The following is a 25,685-nucleotide window of genomic DNA, read 5'->3' as shown; positions in this document are numbered from 1 at the left end:
GGTTGCGAGGCATGGGCTATGGATAGAGTTGTGCACAGGAGGGTGGATGTGCTGGAAATGAGATGTTTGAGGACAACATGTGGTGTGAGGATGGTTTGATCGAGTAAGTTATGAAAGGGTAAGGGAGATTTTTTTTTTTATTATACTTTGTTGCTGTCTCCCGCGTTTGCGAGGTAGCGCAAGGAAACAGACGAAAGAAATGGCCCAACCCCCCCCATACACATGTATATACATACGTCCACACACGCAAATATACATACCTACACAGCTTTCCATGGTTTACCCCAGACGCTTCACATGCCTTGATTCAATCCACTGACAGCACATCAACCCCGGTATACCACATCGCTCCAATTCACTCTATTCCTTGCCCTCCTTTCACCCTCCTGCATGTTCAGGCCCCGATCACACAAAATCTTTTTCACTCCATCTTTCCACCTCCAATTTGGTCTCCCTCTTCTCCTTGTTCCCTCCACCTCCGACACATATATCCTCTTGGTCAATCTTTCCTCACTCATCCTCTCCATGTGCCCAAACCACTTCAAAACACCCTCTTCTGCTCTCTCAACCACGCTCTTTTTATTTCCACACATCTCTCTTACCCTTACGTTACTCACTCGATCAAACCACCTCACACCACACATTGTCCTCAAACATCTCATTTCCAGCACATCCATCCTCCTGCGCACAACTCTATCCATAGCCCACGCCTCGCAACCATACAACATTGTTGGAACCACTATTCCTTCAAACATACCCATTTTTGCTTTCCGAGATAATGTTCTCGGCTTCCACACATTCTTCAAGGCCCCCAGGATTTTCGCCCCCTCCCCCACCCTATGATCCACTTCCGCTTCCATGGTTCCATCCGCTGCCAGATCCACTCCCAGATATCTAAAACACTTCACTTCCTCCAGTTTTTCTCCATTCAAACTCACCTCCCAATTGACTTGACCCTCAACCCTACTGTACCTAATAACCTTGCTCTTATTCACATTTACTCTTAACTTTCTTCTTCCACACACTTTTCCAAACTCAGTCACCAGCTTCTGCAGTTTCTCACATGAATCAGCCACCAGCGCTGTATCATCAGCGAACAACAACTGACTCACTTCCCAAGCTCTCTCATCCCCAACAGACTTCATACTTGCCCCTCTTTCCAAAACTCTTGCATTTACCTCCCTAACAACCCCATCCATAAACAAATTAAACAACCATGGAGACATCACACACCCCTGCCGCAAACCTACATTCACTGAGAACCAATCACTTTCCTCTCTTCCTACACGTACACATGCCTTACATCCTCGATAAAAACTTTTCACTGCTTCTAACAACTTTCCTCCCACACCATATATTCTTAATACCTTCCACAGAGCATCTCTATCAACTCTATCATATGCCTTCTCCAGATCCATAAATGCGACATACAAATCCATTTGCTTTTCTAAGTATTTCTCACATACATTCTTCAAAGATGTGTGGTAATAATTAGAGTGTGATTGAGAGAGCAGAAGAGGGTGTTTTGAAATGGTTTGGTCACATGGAGAGAATGAGTGAGGAAAGATTGACAAAGTGGATATATGTGTCAAAGGTGGAGGGAACGAGGAGAAGTGGGGGACCAAATTGGAGGTGGAAAGATGGAGTGAAAAAGATTATGAGTGATCGGGGCCTGAACATCCAGGAGGGTGAAAGGCATGCAAGGAATAGAGTGAATTGGAACGATGTGGTATACCGGGGTCGACGTGCTGTCAGTGGATTGAACCAGGGAATGTGAAGCATCTGGGGCAAACTATGGAAAGTTGTGTGGGGCCTGGATGTGGAAAGGGAGCTGTGGTTTTGGTGCATTATGCATGACAGCTAGAGACTGAGTGTGAACGAATGTGGCTTTAGTTGTCTTTTCCTTGCGCTACCTTGTGCACATGCAGGGGGAGGGGGTTGTCATTTCATGTATGGCAGGTTGGCGACGGGAATGAATAAGGGCAGACAGTATGAATTATGTACATGTGCATATATGTATACGTCTGTGTGTGTATATATATGTATACGTTGAGATGTATAGGTATGTATATGTGCTGTGTGTGGATGTGTATGTATATACATGTGTATGTGGGTGGGTTGGGCCATTCTTTCGTCTGTTTCTTTGCGCTACCTCGCTAACGCTAGAGACAGCGACAAAATATAATAGAAATATAAAATATACTAATTCCATGGCTGACATCAATGATAAGACACATGAAACTTCACAAGTGTAGACCTTGTTGAAAACTAAAGATATTTCAACAACGTCTTTAATGACCATTTGCCATAGTTTGTCCAGCAGTGCTTTACTCAAAGTAGGACTATTGATTCGTGAATAAATACTGTTTTTTTGACATGCACCTAAACCCAATGTTTATCCCACTTTCTTTCATTCAAGGAGGATGACAAGCACTTGAATGCAGATGAAGCATCCAAGACACTGGATATTCTTCAGCGGCAAATGAACCAAGTGAGACAGGATCTATTTGAAACTGCCCAGCAAGTCCGAGGCTTCAACTGTGGACAAGATAGATATCAGGCAAGTTGAAGGTGTTTGTCTCTATCATTGGCTGTAAACAACATCTGTCCAGGAAAGCATTCTTGGGGATGTTAGAGTGTTGCCTGGAACTGTCTCAATCCCTCCTAATCAGATTTGTCGACCTTCCTTTATTTTCTCATTAGATCTAAGTTACCAGGCTCATCTTGACATGTTCTCTTTATATGTGCCATACAGTTATCATCATTGTCATTTCCCTATCTCTGTGCATTCACTCATTTCTCATATTTTAAGTCACTTCAAATATGAATATGGTAAATTTCAGTATGCCCCCAAATCTCAATGGCATTGGCAAACAAGTTCTACCTGACACTGCTTCCAGTTAGAAGTAGGGCTCACACAGCAGCAGTTTTAGCCCCTTCCATGATCCTTGTCCTCCCAGTGGACTTGACATATTTTTCCATTTATTTCATTGATATTCATTGTCTTAGTTTGAGTGTGGGTTTGAGTGGAGAATTAATGGAGGATGTGAAGTGTTTTAGATGCCTGGGAGTGGATGTGATAGTGAAGAGAACCATGGAAGTGAGGCAAAGAGTGAGCATGCTTGGAAAGAAAGGTAATTGTCTGGGAGGGCAAAACAGGTGTATTTGAGGCATAGTAGTCCCAACAATGTTATATGGATGTGAGGCATGTGTTATAGATAACGATATGTAGATGAGGGTGGATGTGTTGGAAATGAAATGTTTAGAGGTAAAAATGTTGTGTGAAGTGTTGCCAGGAACAAATGAAGAATGGCTTCATTCACTCACATCCATTCTCTAGTTGTCAAGTGGAATGCACCAAAATCATAACCCTCTGTCCACACCCATGCCCCACAGACCTTTCCAAGGTTTACCCAGGCTGCTTCATATGCTCTGGTTCAGACCATTGAGAGCACATCACCCCTTTATACCACATCATTCCAGTTCACTGTGTCCCATGCACACCTTTCACCCTCCTGTATTTTCAGACTCCAAGCACTAAGAATCTTTTTCACTCTTACCTTCCATCTCCTGTTTTGTCTCCTTCACCTTATCCCTCCACTTCTGACACATATATCTTCTTAGTTAACTTCTCTTCACTCATTCTCTCTAGTGTCCAAACCATTTTGGCACACCCTTTTTAGCTCTCTCAGTCTTACTGTTGTTATTAGTATACCTCTCTCTTACCCATTTATAACTTATTTGATCAAACCACCTCACACTACATAGTGACCTCAAACTTCATTTCAAATACATCCACCCTCCTTTGCACATTCTCATCTATAACCAGTGCCTTGCATTCACACATACCTCTCTTTCCACACATTCCTTAATGCTCCCAGAACCCTCATCCGCTCACCTACCCTATCATTCTTCTCTGCTTCCGTGGTTCCATTCAGTTCCAACAAATTTTCTCCATTCAGATCCATGCCCAAGTTAACCTGTTCCTCAGCACCTCTAAACTTAATAAAAGGAATAAACTTCCTTTTATTCATATTTCTTCTTATCCTCCTCCTGTCACACACTATCCCAAACTCAGACACAAACTTAGATTTCACTTGAATCTGCCATCAGTGCTGTGAAATCAGCATACAACTGACTCACTCCTTGGCCTCCCTCTTGTACAGATTCTTACACCCCCTTACAGACTTGATACTTATCCCTTTCTTCAAGACCCTTGCATTTATTTTCCTTATCACCCCATCCATAAACAAATTGAGCAGCCATGGTGACATAACACACCCTTGCCACAGACCCAGGTTCACATGAAACCATTCACTCTCTTCTCTACCTACTTGCACAAATGCCTTACAGTCATCAAGAACCTTATCACTGCATTTATTTCCACATCATATATGTGTAAGACCTTCCACAAGGCATCTTTGTCAGTCGTGTGACATGCTCCCTGCAGATCCATAAATGCCACATAGAAATCCATTTGTTGCATGAAGTATTTTTCACCAGCAGTCTTCAAACACATAAATGCCACATAGAAATCCTTTTGTTGCATGAAGTATTTTTCACCAGCAGTCTTCAAACACATTATCCACACATCCTTTGTCACTCCTGAAACCTCATTGTTTCTCTCCAGTCTAATTTCCTCTGCTTTCCACGACCATGTTAATCTCCAGTCTTCAACACAACTTACCAGGTACACCCAACAGAATTTTTCCTCTGTAATTTGAATGCTCTATGTTTTATCCCCTTTACCTCTCAACTTTGACATCATACATGCATTCTGCCAATCCTCAGGCACTTCATCACGAGCCATATATACACTTGAAAATCCTAACTAACCACTCACCAGCACAAGCACCCCCTTTCTTAAGAAATTCAACTGCAGTACCATCCAATCTAGCTGCTTTGCCACATTTTGCCTAATGTAAGGCTTTCAAAACCTCTTCTCTTTTCACCAAACCACTTACCTTGACTCTCTCACTTCAGACATCTCTCTGGCTCAAACACCCTACATCTACCACCCCTATTATCAAACACATTTAGCAAATCTTCAGAGTGCTCACTCTATCTCCTCTTCACATTATCACTGCCTGTTACCACTTCTCATTTGCCCTCTCCACCACTTTTCTCTTGTATTTCACATGCTGTTCACTTCCGTTCAGAAAGTTTTCTGATTCTCCCTGAAGTTTGCTGATTCTAGCTCAAACCAAATTTCATTTGCCCTCTTTTTCAGCCTCTGCACCTTCCTCTTGAACTGCAGATTTCTCATGTACATCTTCCAATCACTCACACACCTTCCATGTAAGTACTGTCTGTACACCTCTCTATTGTCTGTCACTAGCATCTTAACTCCATCATACCACCGGTCATTGCCCTTTCTTACTTGACCACCAGTCATTGCCCTTTCTTACTTAGCCAGCTCCTGCCACTCACTTTTCTTGCACATGGCAGCACTGCTTACTTAAATACCTCCCATTCCTCACTTCACTCCCTTAGCTTTGTTTACTCTCACCTTTTGCCATTCTGTACTCAATCTCTCATGGTATTTCTTCATGCAAGCCTCTTATTCCAAGCTCACTTACTTTCTCTGCACTCACTTCATTCATATACTCTTTTCCAGAAGCCTTGACAAATCTGCACCCTCACCTCCACCAGTTAATGATGGGACTTCCCACCTGCTACCTCTCTCAGCACATTCACATCCAAGATTCTCATTTTGCATGCCCGTCAATTAGTATGTAATGCAGTGATGCCCACTTACTATCATTCCCACTCCAAGCATATTTATTGATGTCCCTCTTTTTAAACCAGGTATTCCCTGTTACCAGTCCTTTTAATAAGTGCTCAACTCCACAAGTTAGTCCTCTTTACATTCACATTTATAAATACCCCCGTTGCTAATACCTGTCTGTCTCAGCAAAACTGAACACACATTCACTCAGATGCTTCCAAAACACTCACCCATGTCCAGGTGCATAAGCACCAGTAATGACCCACCTCTTGTAATCCACTAGTTTTTACCCACATCCGTCTGGAGTTAACACGTTCCCACAACTCCTTCACAAGAAGTGCTACCCCTTCCTTAGCTCTTGATCTGACACTGTTTTCTGACTTTACCCTCAAAAGACATTACTCTTGAGCTTTTTTAAATCATAGTTAGAACATCTAGGTTCATTTCCTCTAACATACTAGTGTCTCTCCTTTCTTCTCATCTAGGTCACACCCAAATACGTTCACTCATTCCACCTGGACTTTTCAAGGAGGATGAATACTTCCTGCTAGGCTCCTCCTTTTCCTCCAGCTTTTAGTAGTTGAGATGCATTAAGGGGAGGATTTTCATACGTATATACATATACATATATTAGAATTCCTTTCCACAAAGCTGTTACATGCTCTAATCCTTGAGAAAAGATCCTTTACATTGGAAACTTCAACAGCCATCTGAAGGAGAAGTTGATATCCTTTTTTTTTTGGTTAAAACTTAGAGAAAACCAATTATTGCCGAGAAAACTAATTATCACATTGACTCCATTGGTGACAGGCCATTGAAGCATATAAAGTAAACTGAGTTCTCCAGTCTTCATTTTAACAAACTGAAATTTGTGTACTGGTTTATTTTTCAGTACACCAGACTTTTTGTTGATGATAGTTTACTGCCTCATAACATCTTTGCCACTAAATGATTTTTTTTATTTCATCTCTCTAACAGCGCACAATGTGGGTGTTGCCACATGCTGGAGGCCCATTTTTAGAGGGCCTTACCTCATGTGACTACACTGGACGGGACCACTTTCCCATCTCTGTGCCTCCAGCTGGTGCTAAGGTTGGATACTCTGTTGATGAGGTGAAAGCCAAGCTAGAAGAGTTAAAAGCAAAAAAGGAGAAAATTATGAAGGAGGAAAGAAAAACTAAAAAGGAAATAAAGGAGGAACCTCTTGTGAAGGAGGAAAAAATGGATATTGTGAAAACAGAATCTGAAGTGAAAACAGAAAAAAGAGATGACACTTTTATTGAAAGTGAAAGTAAAGAAAGTACTGATATAAAGCCTTTAAATGGACAAGTGAAGGAAGAAGAGGATGAAGATAGTGAAGTGCCTGATATTCCAAAACGAACAGAAAAGAACAAAGAAGAAATTAGAAAAAAAGAGGAAATGAATATTTCTGATATTCAGAATAGATTAAATGAATCTAAAGCCAATGGAAACACAAACAGTGAAGTGTACTCATCTTTGATAAATGCGGGACTTAATCCATACATGATTAATGGTTTAAAAGAAGGGAATACCTCAAATAGTAATGATGGTATTGATCAAAATCTCCTGGCCACAGGCCTGGGCTTAGTACCTGGTCAGTATCTTAGGACAGAACATGTTGCACAAAGGGAAAAATTAAGCTTTAGTCTTTTACCACGTATCCCATGTGATGTATCATCCCTAGAAGCATTACCCAGTGGGCAGACCCCTCAGGGCACTCCCAGGGGTTCCCCACGGGAAGCCTCACCATTCTCAAGATATAGTGGACCACAGAGCCCAATCTCAGGTGTTCCTCAAGGCTCATTTAACACTCCAAGTGTGGTTAGCACCCCAGGGATGTTGAATACCCCAGGAGCATTAAGCAGTCCAGGGATGTTGAACACCCCAGGTACATTAAACACTCCAGTAGCATTAAGTACACCAGGGACAGTGAGTAGTACACCAGGGATGGTGAACAGCTCTCCAGGAGTGACAAATTCTTCAGAAGTTGGGTCCACACCAGGAAGTGTACATTGTTTACCGCACAAAGAATTGCTGGAGAGGTTACACCAAACTGCTGAAGCTCTCCCAATTCCAGATGGTAAGTATGAAGTATAAACATACTATATCTTGATTTCTTTCACAATATCACAGTATTCCATTGCCCATGTGTTACCCATTTGAATGATACCCAATGATGAAGCTATCATATTTGTAAGTTGGATAAAGAATATTGTATTACATGTTTACTAATCTGGGAATCTTTGGTTAAAACATTCGTAATGCAAGTTGGGCACTGGTAATGAAGCAGCTGGAGCTGTTTTAGTAGTTGTGTGCATTAAGGATATGTGGAATATATATAGCATTCTTGATATTTTCCCAGTAATTGCAGCTATGCATGGAGGTTTCATTGTTCTAGATGAATTGATTAGTATTTACGGAGACCATCCATATGTGTTTCATAATTTTGTATGAATTTTAGGAATGCAGTGAATTATTTTTATTATGTTCTTTTATGTTTAAAATGATGTTGTGTGTATTGGGTGAAGTGGTATGTGGAGTGAGAAAATCATGGTGAATGCTTTGGTGAAAAGAGAGAATGTAATGAAATCCTTGTGTACTTTGAAGTGTAGTAAAGCAGCAAGAGTTAATGAGATCAAAGTAGTTTCTCAAGCGAGGTGATGACAGTGTTGACTGGTTAGTCAAGGTTTTCAGTGTATACATGGCTCAAGGTAAGATGCATGATGACTAATAGAATGTATGTATGATAAAGGCAAGGGGAATGAAGGTGAATGCTTGAATTATATAGGTATAAGTCTGTTAAGTATACCTGGTGTATGTAAGAATGGTGATTGAGAGGGTGGTGACATTCACAGAGCATCAAATGCTTCAGGAGTGTTAGAGGATGTTTGTACCAGATGTTTGTTTGAAAAAAATTTTAAGAAATACATGGACAAAGAGAGGGATTTGTATGTGGCATTAATGGTCCTGGAGAAAGCATGTGACAGGGTTAATGGAGGCCTGTTGAAAGGTGTTTCAGACATATGGTGTGGAGGGAAAGTTACTAAATGCAGTGACATGCTCTCACTGAGAAAATGTGTGTGAGTGAGGGATGGGAAGTGGGGGAGGTGAAGGTGGATTTGCATCATCAGTATGTGCTGTCATCATGGACCTTTTACCCCTAAGCTATAAAACACCATTTTTTAGTGATCCTGAATATGGGCATTTATTAAGATATTAAGATATCCCTGAGGATAGGGGAAGAAAGAATACTTCCCGCTTATTCCCTGCATGTTGTAGAAGGCAACTAAAAGGGGAGTGAGTGGGGCGACTGGAAATCCTCCCCTCCCGTTTTTTGCTTTTCTAAAAACAAAAAAGGAACAGAGAAGGGGGCCAAGTGAGGATATTCCCTCTAAGGCCTAGTTTTCTGTTCGTAATGCTACCTCGCAAGTAAGGGGAAATGGCAAATATGTATAAAAAAAAAGATGAACAAAATTTTCAGACAAGCTTAGCATATTTGGTGCTGAGCAGACATTTAAATTTTGTACACCAGCTGGTGGTGTGCTTGCTGGCTTACCATGGCATACTTGATAAAATACCTCTTTGTCTTGGATACCTGAACACTTTCATGTTTAGTTATATAACTCTACCATATATTTGTTTTCATTTTATAATAAGTACAAACTTCATACTTTTGGGAGACTCCATGTCACATGATAGACTGTGATTATTCGATATGTTACATAAAATGTTTCTCTACACATCACAGTATTTTTATATATTACATTTTTTATTATTATTATTATTATTACTTCATCCCACCGCTCCCATTAGCCCCCTTCACTGATGTTCCCATTTGTTCTCTTGTCTTACGCACTTTATTTACCTCCTTCCAAAACATCTTTTTATTCTCCTAAAATTTAATGATACTCTCTCACCCCAACTCTCATTTGCCCACCTCCCACCTTTCTCATGCCACAAGCATCTTTTGCACAAGCCATCACTGCTTCCCTAAATACATCCCATTCCTCTCCCTGTCCCCTTACGTCATTTGCTCTCATCTTTTTCCATTCTGCATTCAATCTCTCCTGGTACTTCCTCACACAAGTCTCCTTTCCAAGCTCACACACTCTCACAACTCTCTTCACTCCAACATTCTCTTCTTTTCTGAAAACTTCTCCAACTCTTCACCTTCACCTCCACAAGATAATGATCAGACATCCCTCCAGTTGCCCCTCTCAGCACATTAACTTCCACATTTCTCTCTTTCACGCACCTATCAATTAACATGTAATCCAATAACACTCTTTAGCCATCTCTCCTACTTACATATGTATACTTATGTATATCTCTCTTTATAAACCAGGTATTCTCAGTCACCAGTCCTTTTACAGCACACAAATCTGCAAGCTCTTCACCATTTCCATTTACAACACTGAACATCCCATGTACATCAATTACACCCTCAAATATCATGTTACTCATCTTTGCATTCAAATCACCCATCACTATAACCCAGTCTTGTGCATTGAAACTTCTAACACACTCACTCAGCTGCTTCCAAAACACTTGCCTCTCATGATTTTTCTTCTCATGACCAGGTGCATAGGCACCAATAATCACCCATCCCTCTCCATCCGCTTTCAGTTTTACCCATATCAATCTAGAGTTTACTTTCTTACACTATCACATACTCCCACAACTGCTTCAGTAGTGCTACTCCTTCCTTTGCTCTTGTCCTCTCACCAACCCCTGACTTTACACCTAAGACATTCCCAAACTGCTCTTCCTCTTTACCCTTGAGCTTCATTTCACTCAGCGCCAAAACATCCAGGTTTGTTTCCTCAAACTCATCTTTGTTACATCCACACACATTTAGACACCCCAATCTGAGCCTTCGAGGAGGATGAGCACTCCCCGCATGACTCCTCCTTCTGTTTGCCCTTTTAGAAAGTTAGAATACATGGAGGGAAGGTTTCTAGCCCCCTGTTCCCGTCCCCTTTAGTCGCCTTTTATGACACACGGGGAATGCTTGGATGATTTTTGCAGGGAAGTAGTGCGAATGACTGGGAGATGTATAAAAGAAAGAGTCAAAACAATTGTGCAAGAGGTGAAAAAGAGGGCAAATGAGAGTTGGGGTGAGAGAGGATCATTAATTCTTAGGGAGAATAAAAAGATGTTTTGGAAGGAGGTAAATAAAGTGTGTAAGACAAGAGAACAAATGGGAACATTGGTGAAAGGGGCTAATGGGAAGGTAATAACAATTAATGGTGAAGTGAGTATTTTGAAGGTTTGTGGTTGTGTGTGATGATAGAGTTGCAGATATTGGGTGTTTTGGTCGAGGTGGTGTGCGAAGTGAGAGGGTCAGGGATAATGGTTTGGTGAACAGAGAAGAGGTATTGAAAGCATTGCAGAAGATAAAAGCTGGCAAGGCAGCGGGTTTGGATGGTATTGCAGTGGAATTTATTAAAAAAGGGGGTGACTGTGTTGTTGATTGGTTGGTAAGGATATTCAGTGTATGTATGGTTCCTGGTGAAGTGCCTGAGGATTGGCAGAATGCATGCATAATGCCATTGTACAGACGCAAAAGGGATAAAGGTGAGTGATCAAATTACAGAGGTATAATTTTGTTGAGTATTCCTGGGAAATTATATGGGAGGGTATTGATTGAGAGGGGTGAAGGCATGTACAGAGCATCAGATTTAGAAAGAGCAGTGTGATCTCAGAAGTGGTAGAGGATGTGTGGACCAGGTGTTTACTTTGAAGAATGTATGTGAGAAATACTTAGAAAAACAGATGGATTTGTATGTAGCATTTATGGATCTGGAGAAGGCAAATGATAGGGTTGATAGAGGTGCTTTATGGATGCTATTAAGGGTATATGGTGTGGGAGATAAGTTACTAGAAGCAGTGAAAAGTTTTTATTGAGGATGTAAGGCATTTGTACGAGCAGGAAGAGAGGAATGTGATTGGTTCTCAGTGAATGTAGGTTTGCGGCAGGGGTGTGTGATGTCTCCATGGTTGTTTAATTTGTTTATGGATGGGGTTGTTAGGGAGGTGAATGCAAGAGTTCTGGAGAGAGGGGCAAGTATGCAGTCTCTTGTGGATGAGAGGGCTTGGGAAGTGAGGCAGTTGTTGTTCAGTGATAGTACAGCACTGGTGGCTGATTCAGATGAGAAGCTGCAGAAACTGGTGACTGAATTTGGTAAATTGTGTGAAAGAAGAAAGTTGAGAGTAAATGTGAATAAGGGCAAGATTATTAGGTACAGTAGGTTTGAGGGACAAGTTAATTGGGAGGTGAGTTTGAATATAGAAAAACTGGAGGAAGTGAAGTGGTTTAGATATCTGGGAGTGGATTTAGCAGCAGATGGAACCATAGAAGCGGAAGTGAGTCACAGTGTGGGAGAGGGGGTGAAGGTTCTGGGAGAGTTGAAGAATGTGCGGAAGGTGAGAATGTTATCTCAGAGAGCAAAAATGGGTATGTTTGAAGGAATAGTGGTTCCAAGAATGGTATGTGGTTTCGAGGCATGGGCTATAGATAGGGTTGTTCGGAGGAGGGTGGATGTGTTGGAAATGAAATGTTTGAGGACAATGTGTGGTGTGAGGTGGTTTGATCATGTAAGTAATGAAAGGGTAAAAGAGATGTGTGGTAATATAAAGAGTGTGGTTGAGAGAGCAGAAGAGGGTGTGTTGAAATGGTTTGGTCACATGGAGAGAATGAGTGAGGAAAGATTGACAAAGAGGATATATGTGTCAGAGGTGGAGGGAATGAGGAGAAGCGGGAAACCAAATTGGAGGTGGAAGGATGGAGTGAAAATGATTTTGAGCTATCAGGACCTGAACATGCAGGAGGGTGAAATGCATAACAAGGAATAGAGTGAATTGGAATGATGTGGTATGCCAGGGTGGACATCCTGTCAGTGGATTGAACCAGGGCATGTGAAGTATCCGGGGTAAACCATGGAAAGTTTTATGGGGCCTGGATGTGGAAAGGGAGCTGTGGTTTCGGTGCATAATACATGACTGAGTGTGGTCTTTTCCTTGTGCTATCTTGTGAGCGTGCTGGGGTAGGGGGCTGTCATTTCATGTGTGACGGGGTGACGATCAAAATGAATAAAGGCAGCAAGTATAAATTATGTACATGTGTATATATGTATATGTCTGTGTATGTATATATATGTATGTTGAAATGTATAGGTATGTATATGTGCATGTGTGGATGTGTATGTATATGCATGTGTGTGTGGGTGGGTTGGGCCATTCTTTCATCTGTTTCCTTGCAATACCTCGCTAACACGGGAGACAGCGACAAAGTATAATAGAATATAAAAGTAAGTGTTGAAATGTATAGGTATGTATATGTGCGTGTGAGGACATGTATGTGGGTAGGTTGGGCCATTCTTTCGTCTGTTTCCTTGTGCTACCTCGCTAATGCGCGAGACAGCGACAAAGTATAATAAATATAAATAGATGAGTCATTTTTATCCCCATAAATATTAAGACTGGTGCTCTGTCAAGTTCATTGAAGGTAAGGTCATCACCCATGATGACAGTACTCAATCAGCTTTTACACTGCTTGTGAGATGTAATGGTGTTTGTTTTTTGTCTTGTATTCTGTACAAGTATCCCCATTTAGATATTAATGGACTGGGCCTTTTAGATTTTTGGGACTGGGTGTTATAAGAAAATTAGGGGTCTGTAGTTTAAGAGAAATGAGAATGGATGGGAGCATTAAGGAAGGGGGCAAATGGGGAACTGGTCATCGGCAATTGTGAGATGAAGAGAAGATGGAGTGAGTAATTTGAAGTATTGTTAAATGAGTTTGATTGGTAGGGTGGCAGATGTAGGGTGTTTGTGATGGAGAGGGGTATACAGAATAATAGATTTATAGTAAGTGGTATAGTGAAAAGGTAAAATGAGAAAAATTTAGTAAAGGATCTGTATTTTTTGCTGTACAGACATTGAATTTGGTGTGCCATGTAGTATCGGCTTATCATGTCTTCGTTGATGTTTGTCTGCCACCACCAGTAGATTACTGATTCACTGAGAACTTTTCCCAGTGCTAAGATTTCAACACATAGATTATTGAGCTGATAATTAGTGCCATAAAGACAATGGCTAATTAGCTACTAATTTGTGTGGCACATGCAGGGGCCTAACCTTCCCACTTTTGCAGGTATAGCTAGTATTCCCATAGGGTAAGACTTTGTGCTGGGTGGGTAACCATCACTCTGGGATTTTTGCTTGTGGTGTGAGGTGCATCAGCATACCTATAAAGCACTCCATCACATTTCAGTGAAGAAGAAAGATGTTGAGAGGCAAGAGTGAGTGAGTGTGTCTGCAGTTTTGGTGCATGAGACTGGGTATTCGTGATGGGTGAATTAGATGTAAAGGTAAGTAATGTGGCAGTTGAGGATATGATTGGTAAATGCGTATGGGGTATGCAGTGTTATGAATGGAAATGATGAAGAGCTTATGGATTTGTATGCTGACAAAAGACAGGTGAATGGGAATACCTAGTGAGTAGGAGAGATGGTCAACTAGTATTATTAGTTTACACGTTGATTGATAGGTGTGTAAAAGAGAGACTTTTGGATGTTAATGTGCCGAGAGAGGCAGCTGGTGGGATGCCTGATGATCTTGTGGAGGCAATGGTGAAGATTTGTATTGATTTTCAAGAAAGAAGAGAGAATGTTGGGGAGAAGAGAGTGGTGAGAATAAGTGATGAAGAGTAAGTGATGAAAAGAGGAGATTGAGTGGGTATTTTGAAGGTTTGTTGATAAAGTAGCAAAGGTAAGCTGTTTAAGTCAGATGGTGTGTGAAGTGAGAAAGTCCGGGAGAGTGGTTTGGTAAAGAGAGAAGAGGAGATGAAAGCCTTACAGAAAATGAAATCCTGCAAAGCAGTGGGTTTGGATGGTATTGCAGTTGAATTTGTTAAGAAGGGGGTTGACTGTGTTGTTGATTGGTTGTTAAGGATATTTAGTATATGTATGGATAATGGTGAAGAACCTGAGGATTGGCAGAATGCATGTGTAGTGCCATTGTACAAAAGTAAAGGGGATAAAGGTGAGTGTTCAAACTACAGAGGCTTAAGTTTGTTGAGTATTCCTGGAAAATTGTATGGGAGGGTGTTGATTGAGAGGGTGAAAGAATGTACAGAGCATCAGATTAGGGAGGAGCAGTGTGGTTTTAGAAGTCATAGAGGATGTGTGGATCAGGTGTTTACTTTGAAGAATGTGTGTGAGAAATACTTTTCTAGAAAAAGCAGATGGATTTTTACATAGCATTTTGTGGATTTGGAGAAGGCTTATGATAGGGTTGATAGAGATGCATTGAAGGTAAGCTGCTAGAAGTGGGTTTTTTTTTATCAAGGTTGTAAGGCATGTGTACTTGTAGCAAGAGAGGATATTGATTGTTTCCCAGTGAGGGTCACTCTGCAGCAGGGGTGTGTGATATCCCCATGGTTGTTTAATTTGTTTATGGATGGGGTGGCTAGGGAATTAAATGCAAGAGATTTTGAGAGAGGGGCGAGTATGTAGTCTGTTGGGGATGAGATGGCCTAGGAAGTGAGTCAGTTGCTGTTTGCTGGTGGCTGAATCGGTTGAGAAACTGCAGACGTTGGTGATTGAGTTTGGAAAAGTATGTGAAAGGAGAAAGTTGAGAGTGAATGTGAATAAGAGCAAAATTATTAGGTTCATTAGGGTTGAGGGATATGTTTGTTGGACTAAGTTTGAATGGAGAAAATGTAGTGGAAGTGAAGTGCTTTAGATATCTGGGAGTGGACTTAGCAGTGAATGGAACCATGGAAGTGGAAGTGAGTCATAGGGTGGGGGAGGGGGCAAAGGTTCTGGGAGCGTTGAGGAATGTATGAAAAGGGAAAATGTTATCTCAGAGAGCAAAAATGGGTATGTTTGAAGAAATAGTAGTTCCAGCATTATTATATGGTTGTGAGGCATGGGCTATAGATAGGGTTGTATGGAGGAGGGTGGATGTGTTGGAAATGAAATGTTTGAGGACAGTATGTGATGAGGTAGTTTGATCAGTTAAGTAATGAAAAGGTAAGAGAGAGATATGTGGTAATAAAAAGAGTGTTTTTGAGAATTAAGTAATGAAAAGGTAAGAGAGAGATATGTGGTAATAAAAAGAGTGTTTTTGAGAGAGCAGAAGAGGGTGTGTTGAATTGGTTTGAACATATGGAACTAATGAGTGAGGATAGATTGACCATGAGGATATATGTTTCAGAGGTGGAGGGAAGTAGTGGGTGGCCAAATTGGAGATGAAAGGATGGAGTGAAAAAGATTTTGAATGATTGGGGCCTGAACATGCAGAGGGTGAAAGGCATGCAAGGAATAAGTGAATTGGAACGATGTGGTATACTGGAGTCGATATTCTGTCAGTGAACTGAACCAGGGTAAACCATGGAAAAGTCTGTGGGGCATGGATGTGGATAGGGCTGTGGTTTTGGTGGATTACACATGTCAGATGAAGACTGAGTGTGAATGAATGTGGCCTTTTTTTGTCTGTTTTCCGGGTGCTATCTCACTGATGCAGGAAATGGTATAATATCTATATAATATCACATTTCAGTGAAGGTAGGAAGAGACTACCCATTTGAGTACAGCCAAGGTTCCCATGCAACAGCCAGGAACCTTGTACAAACACAGCTGGTGTGCTTAACACCCTTGTGCATTGCTGTACTGATAACAGTATCCTGTTCCACACATGGGGTTAAGTGTGACCTTCTGGCATGGAAGAGACATGTACCATTTTTCATTGGTTTGATTTTTCAGCAAGTGATTCATTTTTTCATATGAAATCATCTTCAAAATCTGTATGAAATTGTTTGCTCTTTCACATAAAACCAAAAGAGCAAAGGAAGACTGTGATGTCCACTTTAGTTTTCAATAAAGTTAACTTGTGTTGTCAGCATCAAAAACCAAGTAATCTCAGTAGGTGTTATGTAACAAAAAAGAAGATATCTTTGAGATTTACATTGATGAAATTGGAAATTGGATTTGGATGATACTGAAGTTGATAAATTGAATAAAGCAGAATATCAAGAAATTTTTCCAAAGTTATTCACTCTTTTTGGTTGTCAACCTTGCCTTTGTCTATTTATTTATTTTTTATTTTTGAATTTGTTTGTATAGTTGTATTGGTATATTATGGTGCATTTAGAAGTTTGCAAGCATATACAGTTTGGCCATAGCCAATTTTAGAAAAAAAGATAGAATCCATCCTGTATAGTGCTGTTACGTTACACACTGAAAGTATACGATATAAACGTAGTAGTATTTTACTCAATACTGTAAACCTAAATTTTATAAGAAAAGTATCCTTTGATGCTATGTTGTAGTCTTGTAGGAGTTGTATAGGTTGGTGTAGGCTGAGCAGTGATAGTTGTTAGTGTAGCAGCTGTTGTGGAACCACTTGTCCCTGGCTGCAAGGAAGGGGCAGCAGGGTGAAAGTTATCTTGCAGGGTGCTGCTTGTCTGCCTTTCAGTATACCCACATCTCCAGGCAGAGCAACCACAAGCCTGCAGAATGGATTTGGGCATATATTTGTTACTATCAAATTCAGGGTCATCTGTATCATGCTTAGAATTGGATTCACTGTGTACTTAGGCTCCATCAAGTTCACCATCATCTAAATCAATGACCAGACGCTGGCCATGGACATGCATGTAGCTGGGCACTGTACAAGGGTTGAACAAACATGGTGTGTTGTGTTAGGTACCAAGATATCCTGAAATATAATACCACACATTTCTATAACAACACTTCACATCACTTTTACAGAGGAATGAGACATTTATTGTATAAACTGGGGCATTTATTGCAAGACAGAACAGCAGTTCACACACAAATGATGGTTAGAAATGTGAACAAGTGAATTGAAAAATAAACCAATAAACACTTTATAAGTACTTTTAAACACTTTACAAACAGTTTTACTAACCAATATTATAGCACATTGGAGAGCAGGAGTGTATAAGAGGGACTACAAAAAATATATAAGGGGTTAGTGCACAGCACCTTCTGGCATGGCTGCTTGGAAGTAAATGATGCACTTATGTCATATGCTGCGTAGGGTTGCCATATTTGTCAGTAGAGATGGATTACCACAAGAGTGCAGGCTTTGAGGAATAATGCAAATTGAACGAGACTAGACATTGACGCAACTATTGTTTCATGGTGTGTGAGGGTGTGGTTGGGTAATTTCGATATATTTTATTACAGTCATGGTTCCCGTACAGTAATCAATATGACTGGTGTCGTGAATGGTTGATCACAGTTCATTTACTGGAATTTCATTATGATGGAACTTATGAATTTTATAGAATGTGGAATTGGTTCATGATGTTCCTTTAATGAAAGGCGAGAATATGCTGTAGCTGAATTTTTATTGTGATTTATAGGTTTCTGTCTGCCTCTAAAAAAAATTGAGAATCATTACATTGTTTAATTACTGACAAAGGAAAGCATTAATAAAAGAGACCATCAGGCCTAAAAACTACATCATTATTATGACTCTACTGTACTCCATCTCAAGTTTAATGGGGTGGGTGAGGTATTTGCATCCTCAGATTGTTATTCACACACTTCCTCATCTTATGTCTACTGTGTTCATCACTCATGGGGGTGAGGCAGGTGATCCTGCTGTCTCTCCCTCTCCATCCCAGTAACTTCATCATATCTTTACAATTCTACCCTAAGCAGCAGTAGCCACAGTCACTGGTAAGTGTTGAAAATAATATGATTACTTTTTTTTTTGTGCCTTAATGTCATTATTGTGTAAAAATGTTATCAAAATTGTCATTTGTGTGTCACAGAAAAGTTTTACTGCATTCCTTATTTCATCTGTCATAGTGCTGAGATTTTCTCTTCAGGAGTGCATCTCCAAGTATATGATGGGGAAACGGGATGAGCTCACCAATATTTCACATGATGGACACCTTACAGAAATGTTTCTTTTTCATGAAATAGGAAGTGCTTGTTTTAATCTTTAAATCTTAAATCACCAGTAATGGAGTTAAGATTTTTTTTTTTCTGTCTCCCGCATTTGCGAGGCAGCGCAAGGAAACAGACAAAAGAAATGGCCCAACCCACCACCATACACATGTATATACATACACGTCCACACACGCAAATATACATACCTATACATCTCAATGTACACATATATATATATACACACACAGACATATACATATATACACATGTACATAATTCATAGTCTGCCTTTATTTATTCACATTGCCTCCTCACCACACATGGAATAACATCCCCCTCCCCCCTCATGTGTGCGAGGTAGCGCTAGGAAAAGACAACAAAGGCCCCATTTGTTCACACTCAGTCTCTAGCTGTCACGTAATAATGCCCGAAAGCACAGCTCCCTTTCCACATCCAGGCCCCACAGAACTTTCCATGGTCTACCCCAGACGCTTCACATGCCCTGATTCAATCCATTGACAGCATGTCGACCCCGGTATACCACATCGATCCAGTTCACTCTATTCCTTGCCCGCCTTTCACCCTCCTGCATGTTCAGGCCCCAAACACTCAAAATCTTTTTCACTCCATCTTTCCACCTCCAATTTGGTCTCCCACTTCTCCTCGTTCCCTCCACCTCTGACACATATATCCTCTTGGTCAATCTTTCCTCACTCATTCTCTCCATGTGCCCAAACCATTTCAAAACACCCTCTTCTGCTCTCTCAACCATGCTCTTTTTATTTCCACACATCTCTCTTACCCTTACATTACTTACTCGATCAAACCACCTCACACCACACATTGTCCTCAAACATCTCATTTCCAGCACATCCACCCTCCTGTGCACAACTCTATCCATAGCCCACGCCTCGCTACCATACAACATTGTTGGAACCACTATTCCTTCAATCATACCCATTTTTGCTTTCCGAGATAATGTTCTCAACTTCCAAACATTCTTCAAGGCTCCCAGGATTTTCGCCCCCTCCCCTACCCTATGATTCACTCCTGCTTCCATGGTTCCATCCGCTGCCAGATCCACTCCCAGATATCTAAAACACTTTACTTCCTCCAGTTTTTCTCCATTCAAACTTACCTCCCAATTGACTTGACCCTCAACCCTACTGTACCTAATAACCTTGCTCTTATTCACATTTACTCTTAACTTTCTTCTTTCACACACTTTACCAAACTCAGTCACCAGCTTCTGCAGTTTCTCACATGAATCAGCCACCAGCGCTGTATCATCAGCGAACAACAACTGACTCACTTCCCAAGCTCTCTCATTCACAACAGACTTCATACTTGCCCCACTTTCCAAAACTCTTGCATTCACCTCCCTAACAACCCCATCTATAAACAAATTAACCATGGAAACATCACACACCCCTGCTGCAAACCTACATTCACTGAGAACCAATCACTTTCCTCTCTAACTACATGCACACATGCCTTACATCCTCGATAAAAACTTTTCACTGCCTCTAACAACTTGCCTCCCACACCGTATATTCTTAATACCTTCCACAGAGCATCTCTATCAACTCTATCATATGCCTTCTCCAGATCCATAAATGCTACATACAAATCCATTTGCTTTTCTAAGCATTTCTCACTTACATTCTTCAAAGCAAACACCTGATCCACACATCCTCTACCACTTCTGAAACCACACTGCTCTTCCCCAATCTGATGCTCAGTACATGCCTTCACCCTCTCAATCAATACCCTCTCATATAATTTACCAGGAATACTCAACAAACTTATACCTCTGTAATTTGAGCACTCACTCTTATCCCCTTTGCCTTTGTACAATGGCACTATGCAAGCATTATTAAGAATTATTTTCATTAAAAATCATGGTACACTTACTCATTTATGTCTCTAGTCTTTCATTATCCTCTGCATATGAGATTATACCGTGGATTCATGTGTAAAGGATATTAAACTGTGGTTTTGAATATTTCTGTGTTTGATACGACAATAAGTGACAGAGGGTTAAGTCCATTTTCATGGGGAATAAAGTTCTATACTACAAAGACATTGCATTTTACTGGTTTACATTTTTTTAAAGATGTAGAAACATGTTTGTGCTTGTCCACTACATCGCCTTAGTAATTTTACAAAGGCTTTTACAGTCTGCGTTTATTACATCGGAATGTCTTTTTGCTCTAATATGCCTCTGCAATTTAATCTTTGTAACTGAGCAACTGAAAAAAAAGCTTGATCTTCCAGCCCTAAAATAAGTTGTGTTTTCTTGGATTATATAGAGTATTTATTGTATAAAGTCCATCAGTTTACATCTTAGACTTTCAAAACATTTGATTAAAAGTCAATGTGTAGGCCAGTATTCTCTTAGGACTGTTTTGATTTTTCCTCTGTAGTGCCATGTGAATCTTTGTAGTGTCATTGTCTTTGCTAATGATATTATACAGCTAGAGATATAAAAAGACATTTCTAGAGTGTAATTCTGGAGCAGAATGCTTAGGTTTGCTGTCAATAGTCTTTTCGAAGTAATGTGACACGGTCATTTTAAGACAGCTTTATGTAACATAGCACATTGTTTCTTGCCACATAGTTCTTTTGCTTGTCTGTTTCTAAGACATTATGATGATTTTTCGCTCACTTAACCCTGATTCATGGTACAACTTTTATATTTTGTTGATATCGATGCTGTCATCATTGTATGTTCTCTTTGTTGTTCAAAGTGAGTAATTTAAACTTTATGTATGAATAGAAAATTAGTGGATTTGTCTTTATCACACCTGTGGGTGTTTGTTGTTCTTTTCCTGTGTTTCATGTGATATTCCGAGTAAGATTATTGTTACCATCCTCCAATTCTTTTGACAAGTTTAGTCTTTAATGAGATCCCTGCAGCCTTTCAGGTCTAGCTCATTTTCATCGATAAAATAGTCTTACACTCATTGTACTTGGGATGATTTGTATTCCTTTTATCATTAGTGTGTGTTGCTTATGTGTAGTGTTAGCTATGGTGTACTTTTCTGGTGCTTTGCTGCACAGAACTGTTCCTTATCGTACTGCAGATATTTGATTATTTTCTTCCATCTTTAAACATTTTTTGAATTTTCTATATTCATTAACTCTTATTTTCAATTCCATAGAGTAAATAATATATATATATATATATTTGCCTGAGGATTGGCGGAATGCGTGCATAGTGCCATTGTACAAAGGCAAAGGGGATAAGAGTGAGTGCTCAAATTACAGAGGTATAAGTTTGTTGAGTATTCCTGGTAAATTATATGGAAGGGTATTGATTGAGAGGGTGAAGGCATGTACAGAGCATCAGATTGGGGAAGAACAGTGTGGTTTCAGAAGTGGTAGAGGATGTGTGGATCAGGTGTTTGCTTTGAAGAATGTATGTGAGAAATAGTTAGAAAAGCAAATGGATTTGTATATAGCATTTATGGATCTGGAGAAGGCATATGATAGAGTTGATAGAGATGCTCTGTGGAAGGTATTAAGAATACATGGTGTGGGAGGCAAGTTGTTAGAAGCAGTGAAAAGTTTTTATCGAGGATGTAAGGCATGTGTACGTGTAGGAAGAGAGGAAAGTGATTGGTTCTCAGTGAATGTAGGTTTGCAGCAGGGGTGTGTGATGTCTTCATGGTTGTTTAATTTGTTTATGGATGGGGTTGTTAGGGAGGTGAATGCAAGAGTTTTGGAAAGAGGGGCAAGTATGAAGTCTGTTGTGAATGAGAGAGCTTGGGAAGTGAGTCAGTTGTTGTTCGCTGATGATACAGCGCTGGTGGCTGATTCATGTGAGAAACTGCAGAAGCTGGTGACTGAGTTTGGTAAAGTGTGTGAAAGAAGAAAGTTAAGAGTGAATGTGAATAAGAGCAAGGTTATTAGGTACAGTAGGGTTGAGGGTCAAGTCAATTGGGAGGTAAGTTTGAATGGAGAAAAACTGGAGGAAGTAAAGTGTTTTAGATATCTGGGAGTGGATCTGGCAGCGGATGGAACCATGGAAGCGGAAGTGTATCATAGGGTGGGGGAGGGGGCGAAAATACTGGGAGCCTTGAAGAATGTTTGGAAGTTGAGAACATTATCTCGGAAAGCTAAAATGGGTATGTTTGAAGGAATAGTGGTTCCAACAATGTTGTATGGTTGCGAGGCGTGGGCTATGGATAGAGTTGTGCGCAGGAGGATGGATGTGCTGGAAATGAGATGTTTGAGGACAATGTGTGGTGTGAGGTGGTTTGATCGAGTAAGTAATGTAAGGGTAAGAGAGATGTGTGGAAATAAAAAGAGCGTGGTTGAGAGAGCAGAAGAGGGTGTTTTGAAATGGTTTAGGCACATGGAGAGAATGAGTGAGGAAAGATTGACCAAGAGGATATATGTGTCGGAGGTGGAGGGAACGAGGAGAAGTGGGAGACCAAATTAGAGGTGGAAAGATGGAGTGAAAAAGATACATATATATTAATGAATTTATTTAGGAATTCATTTTGTGGTACAAGTTCCTAGCCCATTCCTTAGGCTGGCATGAAAGGAGGAACACCTGCCTGGGATATACTTCCTAACTTGCTACATTCATTCCCATGATGAGTGTTGTTTTGTGGTGTTTTAGGTTACATATGAGTCTGTACTTAGTGGTAGTAGGTGGTAAGCAGACACTCACCTGAAGGTACTGCTACTTAGTTGTCGGAAGTAAATGGCAACCAGGGGATGCAGGTAGTTTCTCCACAATACAATTATTTTCCATCTTTCACTTACAACATGTGATTCACAGTTTTTTTTTATTATTATTATTATTCAAAAATTTTATTTGTCCTTGGGGATATCACAGTAAGAAAACTTCCCTTGTATCTTCTACATGCTTTTAGATTTAACATGTGAGCAAGAGCAGGGGGCTGGAAACCATCCTCTTCCTTTATTGTCACCCTCCAAAAACAAAAGAAAAAAAGTGCCATGTGAGGATTTTGCCTTAAAAGGCTCAGGCTGGGATGTATGGATGTAACTAGAATATGCGGAAGGGGGAGAGAGAGAGAGAGAGAGAGAGAGAGAGAGAGAGGGAGAAACATGCCACTTATGATGTGGGTAACCTGGATATTGGGCTTTTAATGCAATTGAAGTTGAAAGGTAAAGGGGTAGAATGATTTTCAAATACTTACGATGTTAAGTTTGGGATGAGAGCATTGGCATATGTAAGGCAGGAGATGGCACTCTGATAAAGAAGTGTTAAAAAATTTTAGGAAATGAGTTAAACTTTGGTGTGGGTGAGAATGAAGGTAGGCTATGACAGATGGATAATTGTTTGTGCTTATGTACTTGGTAAGAAAATAATTGAGGATGGTGGATTTCTGAGAGGAGCCAAATGAGTGTTTTGGCAGTTTTGATGTAAGGGATCAAATCCTTGTGGTAAGGGATATGAATATGTAACAGTGGGTTATGTGGCAGGGTATAATTATGGGGCATGAAGATAACCTGTTTAGATAGAAAAAGGCAAGTGCTTTTTGAGTTGTGCTTGGTTTAAAAGGTACATACTTACTTTTATATTGATGAGTGGGATTGGAAGTCAGTGGGCATTGTTGGATGATATACTAATTGACAGGTGTGCAAAAGAAAGGTTAATGGTTGTAAAGTTCTTGCTGAGAGTGACAGCAAGTTGGATGTTTGATTATTGTTTGATGGAGATGTGTGAAAGTTTGCCATGGTTTTAGGAAAAAGGGAATGTCAGATGAAGGTAATAAGTAATGAGGCTGATTGCACTCAGAAAAGAGACCTTCGTGCAGAGATTCCCAGAGATTGATTGATGAGTAGCAAAGAGTGAGAGTGCTGGTATTAAAGTTATAGGGTACAATTTCATAGGCAGATGGTTTCATGAATATGAACAATTAGATAGCTAGAATGTCCATCATAGCATGGCTAGTACTGTTGTTTCTTGAAGCAGCCTGATATTTAGCCTTACTTTTAGTAAGTTTTAGTGAAGTGTGTTTCTGTAATTTCACATAAGATTTTACCTCTGTCACTAAGTTATTTCTAGATTTGTAATAGTTAGATTTTTTTTCTCCTAGAGTACAAAACAGGGTGGTGGCACGTGGGAGACCTTGAACAGCTACGTGAAATGATTGGTGCATTAAACGAGAGAGGCGTACGGGAACGTGAGCTGAAGCGCTTCATTGAGAAGAATTTTTCTATTGTAAAGAATGCTCTTTCTAAAGTAAGTAGTTCACAACATTTGGCAGTGGTGAATAGTTTATTGGTGATTAGGTTATGGTTGATTATTTGATAAGTAACGAGTTAGACAAATGGAGGGTTTCATGTTGATAAAGTGTCAGTAATTGATGATGCCAATATTACAGTAAGCTTTGAATTAAAGACACATTGTTTTATGCATAGTGTATGAATGTGTGACAAGACTTGTTTAAGGAACTTCTAGTGAATAGATTTTTTTCTCTTTTTGTCATATTAATATAGCAGTACTGATGTACAAATTTGCAGGATTAAAACTGAAGAAATCAGGACAGGATAATGCTGAGACAACCACAGACTTGGTTGATCTGTTTCAGTGTCAAGTTTTATGACTGTGCTCTACATAATTCCCAAAGAAGTACAATAACTTAATATAGGACTGACCGAGTGGATGATGTTTATTCCTTGCAGTATTTTTAGAGGTGATTGAGTAATCATTAAGATATAAACATTAATAGCTTATCCAAAATTGAGAAAGCATGATTGCTTGTAGTTCATCCTAAATTGACAAGGAATGGTCACTGACAGTTATTACTAGTTTGTTGTAAATTGAGAAATAATTATCTGTACTGGACATTGCTAGCTTGTCCTAAGAATTAGTAGAGATATTGATTGAATGAAGCAGTTAGCACCATCCTGCCCTGCCATCTTCTAATGTGTGATATTGTCACATACCTATAATATGGATGGTCTCAGGAGTCTGAGCATTGGAATACTTTTCATGTAGCGGACACACAAAAACAGACTGG

At 40.1% G+C, this 25,685-nt stretch overlaps 1 protein-coding gene across 33 annotated transcripts in view; it reads left to right on the top strand.

Annotated features, from left to right (window-relative positions):
• tou (bromodomain adjacent to zinc finger domain 2B toutatis) overlaps positions 1-25,685 on the top strand; it is a 1,094,933-nt gene that overhangs the window by 924,224 nt on the left and 145,024 nt on the right. For all 33 annotated transcript variants that reach the window (XM_071667361.1, XM_071667356.1, XM_071667362.1 and 30 more), the window contains 3 exons: positions 2,420-2,560; positions 6,707-7,829; positions 24,759-24,904. In XM_071667361.1, the coding sequence (XP_071523462.1) occupies positions 2,420-2,560; positions 6,707-7,829; positions 24,759-24,904 (1,410 nt within the window). The remainder of the gene's footprint in view (positions 1-2,419; positions 2,561-6,706; positions 7,830-24,758; positions 24,905-25,685) is intronic.

Source organism: Panulirus ornatus, chromosome 12 (genome assembly GCF_036320965.1).
Source record: "Panulirus ornatus isolate Po-2019 chromosome 12, ASM3632096v1, whole genome shotgun sequence".
Taxonomy (NCBI): Eukaryota; Metazoa; Arthropoda; class Malacostraca; order Decapoda; family Palinuridae; genus Panulirus; species Panulirus ornatus.
This window is presented reverse-complemented; position numbering and strand designations above follow the sequence as displayed.